This window comes from Octodon degus, unplaced genomic scaffold (genome assembly GCF_000260255.1).
Source record: "Octodon degus isolate 3935 unplaced genomic scaffold, OctDeg1.0 scaffold00092, whole genome shotgun sequence".
NCBI classification, from domain to species: Eukaryota; Metazoa; Chordata; class Mammalia; order Rodentia; family Octodontidae; genus Octodon; species Octodon degus.
Window position 1 is genome coordinate 3,339,480 of NW_004524668.1, and position 9,167 is coordinate 3,348,646.

The following is a 9,167-nucleotide window of genomic DNA, read 5'->3' on the forward strand; positions in this document are numbered from 1 at the left end:
ATTCAGTGCCACTTAAAACTGGAGGCGATGGGGCTGGGGACTAGCTCAGTAGAATAAGTGCCTGCCTGGCAAGCACAGGATCCTGAATTTAATCCCTGGTACCACAAAATAATAATAATAATAATAATAATAATAATAAGCATAAAAATGGTGGCAATGAGCCAGGGGTGAGGGCACACACCTGTAACCCCAGTGCTTTGGGACACTAAGCAGGAGGATCCCAAGTTTCAGTCCAGCCTGTCTACCTGAACAACAAAAAGAATAAAAGAAAATACCAGAAATACCTCCTGCAGTCAGGCGGCTCAAGATCCACCAGACAAGGCAGTGTGTGCAGTGTGTCCTGGGGGGCAGGGGGCAGGCATTTTGCTGTGTCCCACTGTGCAAGATACCCAGCTGCTTCCCGGGGCCTTCTGACTGTGCCACCTGCATGTTCCACCGGCTGCCCTGCCCTGCATGGGGAGGAAAGAGTCCATCCTGGCTGCCCCACTGGTAGGCGCAGACACTGGGCTGAGTCCAGAGGTCCCTAGTCAGGAGCTAAGGCTAGATGTTGGGGTCCGCGACAGCACAGATACCACGGCCGGACCTCTCTTAAGTCTCCTCATGTGCAGCTGCCCTTGAACTAAAGATCCTATGGCTTAAGTGGGTGGGGGTTGGAAGACCAGTCCTCTTGCTCTGAGGCTCTGTGTAGTTCTGAGCTTGTTCCCTGAGTGCTAGAGTGGGAGCCATGGCATCTTGTGGGCTGTCGCAAGCCCTGCCTCCGTCCTCATGAGGTCTCCACTCTCAGCACTCACCTCTGTGAAGAGGGGCCCCGCCTCTGCCAGGCTTGAGATGCTGCAGGAGGAGATGCCTGCAAAGTGCTGAGCTTGGGTCTGGCACAGGAAGACACTTTTTAATCAGGGGACAAATACACTCCTGAACTGGCAGTGACTCCCAGGCCAGCCACCTGCCTCGAGGGCTGGTGGGGGAGGGGTTCTCATCCAAGGAGGTACCCAGAAAACCAGTCTCACCCATGCAAGGTTATGCTTCCTGTCCTCCACCCACAAAGGAACACTGCCACACACCCTACACTGCGGCCAGAGCCTCCGGGTGGCAGCGCACCACATCTGGGGTTAAAGTCATTGTCACAATTAATGGAACACCAAAGAGCCTGCCAGCTGCTCCCTGTCTGTTTCCTGCCAGGGCCCTAGATAAATTAATCAGCTCAATCTGAGTCCGCTCCAGCCTCTCCACCAGTGCCAATGGCCTGGCCCAGTCTGCCAGCCCTGGGAGCTACTGTGGACCCCTGGAGTGGCACAGAATCCCAGAGGGGGGCACAAGGGCAGAAGTGCCCTGCTTACCACCTGTGGCAGCCTAATCCATACAGAATGCCACTCCTATCCCTGTTGCCCCTTGAGACCCAACAGCTGACTAGAGACACTGTTCCCTCAACTCTGTCTTCCTGGAACTGGATTTGGCAAGCTAGCAGTGTGACCTTGAGAGGGGACATCCCCTCTTGGAGCCTGGGCTTCTCATCTGTGAAGTAGAGTGGCTAATGCCTGCTCCTTCTGTCTCTCCAGGAGGTAGTGAGGAGCGGGTGTGACCATGCCCCCTCACCTCAGCAGCTGCTGATTTGCCAGGCAAGGTGCACAGGAACAGAGAGGGACGGATAAGGCTAAGTACATGAACTCTGGCTCCAGCCTCCCCTGATGCTACAGCGGCTTAACCTTGCAGAGACCCAGACTTTTACGGGGAAGTGTCCTCTTTGGGTATCACCCCACTGGCAACTGCTGCAGGTTCTGTGATGGTTGAGGTGAGGTCAATGGCCAGCCTGAATCACACTGGCATCCGCAGGCAGAGCCCAGCACCCTTGCCCTTCAGGCTGAGCATCATCTGATGCTGGAGGCAGCCCTGGATGACCTCTGAATTCAGACAGCTGGGCAGACTCCAGAATCAGTGGGGCACACAAAACATCCAGGGCCAAAGATTCTTCTCCAGGCCGGGCAGGAGAATCCCCCAGAAAGTATATTGAATCCAAAACTCCCAGGCCCCTCCCTGACCTCTGGGCAGGGACCCCTGCACATTTCTCCTGCAAGCCTAGCTTGGAGACCGGGCCCCAAACTGCAGTCTTCTTTCTTCCATAAGCAACACCGGTGTCCACAGTGACTGAGCCCTTGCTCAGTGGAACACAGACTGAGCCCCCTCTCCACATGTGGCTACAGAGGAGGCCTTGCTACCCGCCCTTACAAGGTGGAGAAGGGACCCAGGGAAAGCTGGCACCTAGCTCATTGTCACTGGAGCCTGCCAGTGATGGGCAGGTTTTCTCACTGCTCTGAGCCTCAGCATCTGCCTCTGAAAAATGGGCCTAAATATCTGGAAGGCTTGGTTATGGGTTTAGATGTAGCGCCTAGACTTGTCAAGAGCTATCTGAACCAAAGTTGTTCTTATCTGTTCTAAATCCTAAATAAAAAGAGAGGACACTGTATTGTGGCTCATACAAACAAAAGGAGCTTCAATTACCCCAGCATGATGTCCAAAATACAAATCCTGCAGGGTACCCACCCGCTTGACACCCCGTCTCCTTGTTACCCTAAGGCCAAATACTAAGCACTGTGATAGAGACCCCAGCATGGCAGTGCCAGCATGCCCCTCACCAGCCCCCGGAACTAGAGAAATGCCAACTTGGCCAGTAGCAGGCAGTCGGGACAGACCTGAGCGAGGCTGGCCTCTGTCACAGGCCACGATGGCTTGCATTACCAAAGCCTTTTTTCTACTGCCGCAAGCCGATGGGGACAGCCACAAGGAGAGGAGTTTCACAGAGGAGACACCCAGCCCAGAGCCCAGCCTTGGTCCTCTAGCAGGACTGGCCCACACAGGCTGCCCCACTAAATATGAGAGGAGGGACCCCTCCTGGCTCTTGGACCTGGACAGTCCGCACCCACTGGGCCCGGCCAGCTCCCCAGGACCCTGTGCATAGGGACTGTGATGGAGGCTCAGCTCACTGCTGCCTACTGATGCAACCCCCAGAGAGAGGAGAGCAGGGCTCTGTCCTGACCTCCAGCCCAGCTGAAAATTACCCCCGAGTCAAGAAAGATTCCCTTCATAGGCGTCAGTTCTTGGCACTGTTATCATTACTGCTTCCAGCATTACTGTCTCTCTGTCTACAAACCATGGAAGCTGTAAGTGTCTGTGAAAGAAGTCAGTGTGCTCAACGTGCTCACATCTGTGCTGGGGACTGGGAGAGAGAGAGAGAGAGAGAGAGAGAGAGAGAGAGAGAGAGAGAGAGAGAGAGAGAGAGACTCCAAGCACACTGGTGGGAGGCCACGTGCGTGACGTAGTAACATAATGCATGCTAACAGTAGCAGTGAGGAAGCCTCTATCCAGTGAGGGCTCACTGTGTACAAGCATCATCACCCCCAACCCCGCACCCCAGGTGTCCTCTCACATTTGTCCCTCTCCATAGACAGGATGGGAGGTGAAGAAGTGACCTGGCCCCTGGTGCACTGCACCAGGCTCTGCTACGGGGGGGGGGGGGGGCGGGGGGGGGGGGGGGGGGGCCCCCCGAGGGGCTTGCAGAGGGTCCAGCGCGGCCCCCCAGCGGCCGAGACAGGAGTGGCCAGCGCCGGGAGATGAGGGGGGGGGGGGGGGGGGGGGGGGGGGGGAGGGGGCATGGTACTGGAAAGGCAAAGCAGAGGATGTGAAGTGGGCCCTGGAGGTGGGAGGGGTGTCTCAGCGAGCACAGCAGCCACAGGGACCTGGTGGTCTGGGCCAGATGGGATGGGCAGCCTGGCCATGGTGGGGACTGTCATGCTCCCACGTGGTCCTGACAGGGAGAGAAATATGCAGGCCTTGGGTGGTCCAAACAGCTACGGGAAGGACATGGCAGCTGGAAGGAAGCTACGCCTGGCGGGGGCCCTGCTGATCCCATTTCCCTGTCCCAGGTGACCCTGGGCCTGGCCTTGGCAAGTCATGAATCTGCAGGCCCAGGCCACAAATGTGAGGATCCTACATCATCTCAGACATGAATCTGGTCCCCAAAGCCAGAGACAGGTTTGTAATCCCAAGGGTCAATATGCACTAAAGTGTTAAGGAAGCAGCCACTCTGTCCCTAGTTGCTGTGCATCCTTGGGTCAGTTCCTTCACTTCTCTGAACCTCTGCTTTCCTTGGATCTAACTCATGCTAAGACTGCAGTGCAGCCCCTTTCTGCTCACAGAGGGGTGACACTGTCCCCTCACTCACCCCGTGCGCTGGATACGTGAGCCAGCCCCAGTCTCCATGGATGGTTGACGTGTCCAACAAGTTCACTGTAAAAGAGGAAACAGGAGGGCATCAGGCCCTGCAACCCTCTTCCCAGCCCCCAGGAACAGCCCAGGCCACCCTGTCGGTCTGTGTCCAGCACCCAACACAGCAGCTCACCAGCTCTGCTGCCCTGAGGAGGACAGACTTGCTTGGCCCTGCGTCCTCCATCCGCACCAATAAAGTTGCCCAGAGCCAGGTTTTTGGGCTGGGGTACAGAACCCCCGCTCTGCCACATGGCAGCTGTGTAGTGTGGGGTGCATGCTGAGCTTCTGTTTCTTCCTCTGAGCATGATCCCTATCTCCTGGGACTGTGAAGATGACCTGACCCTTGTCTCTTTTAAATGGCCAAATGGCATTCTAGTGCTACGCTATGGGATCCTGTGTCCCCACGGTGGTTTCTTGCACATAGCTACTGAGCACAGTGACATGGAGGGATTTAGAAGGACAAGAGCTGTCTCTAGCATACAACCTACTGAATGCTGGACTCTGCACGAGGAGCTCCAGATGCCCTCTGTGGCCCTCGCAATGCCAGAAGGGGTTGCTACCATTTCTATTAAATGGATGAAAGAGCTGAGCTAGAGAAGTTCAGGGAGCTGCCCAGAAGCCCACAGGTGTAGGGCTGGTACTCCAAGCACCTGCATCACCTCCCCCCAGAGGGCTGGGCCTGAAAAGCAGTGCCCCTAAGGAGTTCACCCCTTTGGAGAGTGCTGGTCCAAATAGCAGGTCTATTCCAAGTGAGGCCCTACAGCCAGGGACCCTGCAGATTCAATGATGAAGCAGAGAAAAAAGCTCGCCATTGGAGTCGGACCCTCTTGAACTCATTTCTCAGCATAGCCACTTATTAGCAAGTGGGCCTTAGTTTCCTCAGCTGTAGAGCGGGCTAATAACATCTAAGAGTTTAGATGAAGGCTAAGAGCCCATCTATAAAGTGTGCACCGGTACCTGCTCCAAAGCTGGTCCTCATCAATGCTGCTTCCTCCACCTCTCACCTTTCTGGTCTTTATGTCCCTTGTGCCACTTATACACATAAAGCTGCACTACCTCTTTAGAAAACGGGGTCCCCATTGTCAGCTCTGTCTCTGCCTGCTCTGTGTCTTTGGATAAGACCTCTCTGAGCTCCTGCTTCCTTTCAATGTATCTGCTGATGACTGTATGACATGGCTTTTAACTCCAGTCCTATAGCTTTCCGGTTTCCTCTCCTTCCCACGAACCTCCCTTCCAAGCATCTCAATCAGCAGGCATGGGCGGGTCACAGGCAGTGAATACTGGGGTCCTCCTGGAAGTTTCCCACAGAGAGGCCAGGTGTCCTGCCTGAGACTTAGGTAGCTCAGAGCCTGCCCCTCAAAGATGAGACAAGTGTCCTCAGGCACGTCTGGGGTGACGATGCTCCTCCCACCCTCCCAACCTATTGTCAGAGACCCTAGATGCCTACTGGAGAGGGATTGGCTGAAACAAGGAGGGGCCCTGTGCCCCTCCCTGGTCCCCAGGGGCCAGGTGGGATCACAGGATGGAGTGAATGTCCACTGGGGATGTCCCCTCCTTGAACCAACCCCACGCCAGGAGCACAGGCAAAGAGAAGAAGGCTTCCCGCCTCCCTCTCTCCCTGGCAAGCACTGTTGAGAAATCTGGGTCAGGCAGCTCTTTCCTTCTCCTGCCGGGGGAGGGGAGGGGACCCCGCACTGCAGCTTCCCCCAGACCAGCGGGCCCAGTTTAGAGTCTGGGTGGGCAATGGGCACCACAGGCTCCCCCAGCCCAAGCCGCATCCCTGATGTAGGTCTCAGGTCTGGAAGACCCCTTCTCCTGCCATGAAACAGACTGGGTAAGAACTTCCCCTACCGGGGAGCAGCCCCTGTTAACACCAATCATTTAGGATTCAACCCCGGGAAACCCCAACTCTGGGGGCCACTGGCCAGGCACTTTCTTCCCCAGGGAGGCCCTGCCCCATCTGTGTCTGACTCTCCATCAGGCAGCCAGGGGGTTCTGATAATCCAGAGATAAGTCAAACGTCGATTCCTGTGGCATGGGGAAGGGCTATGGGATGCCAGGACTGCTTGTTCCATTTCCTCCCAGACCCTTCGCTGTCCTGTCCCTCCCCTCCCCTCCGCTTCCCTTCTCTCCCTCGGACCTGTCCTGGTCCCTTGTTCAGGGGAAATGCAGGGTGTCTCTCTAGGGAAGTCCTGGGCTGCCAGGAGGCTTATAGGGCTGGATGCCATTCGGTTTTAGGCCTGCTTGGCCTGGGCCTGTGTCTCCTTGGGAATTTGGACCTTCTGGTCACCACATCCAGGCACTCTCCTGCCTTTTGTTAATTCCCTCTCTGGGCTTGTCCCCCCACTTGCAAAACGGGCAGAGTGGACTCCATGATCTCTTGGGGCCCTTCAGTGAAACAAATCACTGAACCCTACTGGGCCTCCGTTTCCCTACCTGAAAGATGCCCCAGGCCTGTGTCCTAAGTCTGCCTGGGCCATGTTGGGGGAACCAAACAGGTCCCCCTCCTGCTCTTTGAAGCACAGATAATTTCTAAGCCATCCCTGTTTGACTGTGGAAGGCATTATGCGATTTCTTTCTTTCTCCACCACCGTCACCTTCTCCCATTCCATTTCGCTGAGACTAATACTTAAATTGATTTACATTCCCTGAGGACACAGTGCGTGATGGTGAGGCTGGAGAATCAGGGTGGCCAGGGGATGTCGGACAGCATGCCACTGCCTTGGAGATCACCCCGAGTTAGAGGAAAGAACACCCCAGAAAGCCTGGTGGGCCTCAGGGCATCTCTGCAGATGCAGGATGCTTTTCCAGCCCATGGTGACCCCAGCAGGGCCACTGTGAGTGACCTGGCATTGGGGCACTTGGGTAAGCTGCACACTGTCCCCTCAGCTGGGCCCCAGCCGAGACTAGCCTCCTCCCTGATTTCCAACAGTCTCCCTGGCCAGCTCTGTTTCTGCACCAGTCCAACGACAATGCCAGAAAGGACCCCTGGATGTCCCATATGGAACCTGTGCATGGGCCCTGACCCTCTGGCAATGTCTCTCCTTTCCCAAGACTTCCTTCCTGCCTCTTGCCAGGCCGTGTCTCTGTGGTTCCTCATCTCCTGGACAGATCCCCACCAGGCCCAAGTCTGTCCTGAGTGGGAGCCTGGGAAAAGTCGCCTCCCCAGAGGGCCTGGGACTTCAGTTTCAGATTCTGGGAAGGTACTGGACCCTTTCAAAACAGAAGCATTAAGGCAAGGAATTGGGGTGCACAATTGGATTCCCAGACCCTCACTGTGGACCTCAGAATTCTGCTGGACCAGAAACTGACACCCCCCCCCCAGTTGTGTAAGCCACACTACCAAGGCCCCTTGTGCTCCAATCCTGCTCTCACCCAGGTCTCTCCTGGTACTCAAGGAACTGGGCCTCACCACTACCCATCCCACCAGCCCTGCCCACCTGCCAGCTCACCTCGCAGCTACCCTGCAACAGCCCCTACTCCCTGCTGGCGCATTTCACCAAGTACTATGACAGTGCACACACATTTCTGTGGGCATGAATACAAACATGCAGGTCTCCTGATATATGTGCCAGGACACATCTATGCATACATGGATGTCATGTGCCTATCTGCATGGTCACACATCTGGGCATGCATGGATGTGAGACTGTGCACACATGCACTGGCTGCATTGCTGGGCATATGCGTGGACGGTGATGGGGGATGCTGTGCACAAACATGAGTCTACCAGCCTCAGTCTACATGTGTGAACCCCAACAAGCCTGCGTGTGCCTGTGGGCAGGGCAGGATCTCCGAGGGCTGTGTATGTGAGGGAAGATCTGCGGTCTGATCCGGAAGACAGCGCCATGGGTTGGGTGCTCCCTGCTACTGTTGAGGACCCAGCTCTGGCCTCAGAGACAGCCGCAGCCTCCTGCACAGGGCACCAAGGCTGGCTTCCTAGGCAACACTGGGGTTCATGCCAAGGGCTGAGCACGGGGAGCAGGACTGGTGGCATCCTGGGCTGGACCTGGGGTGTCTACTGGGGCTCTGGGATGGCGGAGGGAAGCCCTAGATACTCCCTGTGGTCTCCTCTCCCTCCTCCCCACCAGAAGTCACTTCCTGGACATTTCTGGTGCTAACACTCAGTCACCTCTCCACCCTCCTCCTACCCAGGCCCCTGAGTGATTGGGCCACCCTGGCCTTGACCCAGACAGGACACTGCTCTCTGGGCAGCCTGCCTCAGCTGCTCTGCAGCCCAGCCCTCTCCTCTGGTTCTTCTGCCTCCCAAGCTGCCTGGGGGGGGGGGTGTCCTATGTGTCCTATCTTCTTTCTTCTCCTGGCTTCTGGCCTACCGGCCCCCTCCACCCCACTCCCAGGACCCCCATCCTCAGCCCCCTCACGCCCTTGTCCCCCAAAGCCATCCTGTCCTCTAGTTCCCATCACAGTTCTGGGTATTCGCCCCTCCATTCCATTCCCAGCCCCCATCTGCTTTCCCCCATTCTGTGTCCCTCTGTCCCTTAGTGCCTGCCACTCTGCTCTGCCCTCCGTCCCCATCCCTGTGCCCTTCCTTCTCCCCATGTCCCCTCTTCCCTCCATATCGTTCGCCTTCTCCCAGTCCTGTCCTCCTGAACCCCCATGCTGGCTCCTGTTTGCTGTCTACAGCTCTGCATCTCTTGGTCCTGTCCCCTGTCCTATCTCTCTGTCCCCCCACAGTCCCCGTGCCTCGTTCCTCACCCCAAGCCCGCCGTCCCCGTGCACATCACTCGGTCCCTTAACCCCACAGCATGCCAAGTGTCACCTCTGCCCCAGATCGAGGGCTCGGGTGCTCACTCAGGAGCTCAGGGTCGAGGCTAAGGAAGTTGAGCCGCAGGCAGCGCGCGCCGCGCCCCCGGCCACGCCGCCCCCGCCCCGCGGTCGTCGCCGCC

The 9,167-nt window shown here is 56.9% G+C and overlaps 1 protein-coding gene across 1 annotated transcript in view; it reads right to left on the bottom strand.

Annotated features, from left to right (window-relative positions):
- The window catches only part of Epha8 (EPH receptor A8), a 31,825-nt gene that overhangs the window by 21,655 nt on the left and 1,003 nt on the right, over positions 1 to 9,167 (bottom strand). The window contains exons 3-4 of the mRNA XM_023722447.1: positions 8,437 to 8,519; positions 4,217 to 4,281 (exon numbers count right to left, since the gene is read on the bottom strand). Of these exons, the coding sequence (XP_023578215.1) occupies positions 4,217 to 4,281; positions 8,437 to 8,519 (148 nt within the window). The remainder of the gene's footprint in view (positions 1 to 4,216; positions 4,282 to 8,436; positions 8,520 to 9,167) is intronic.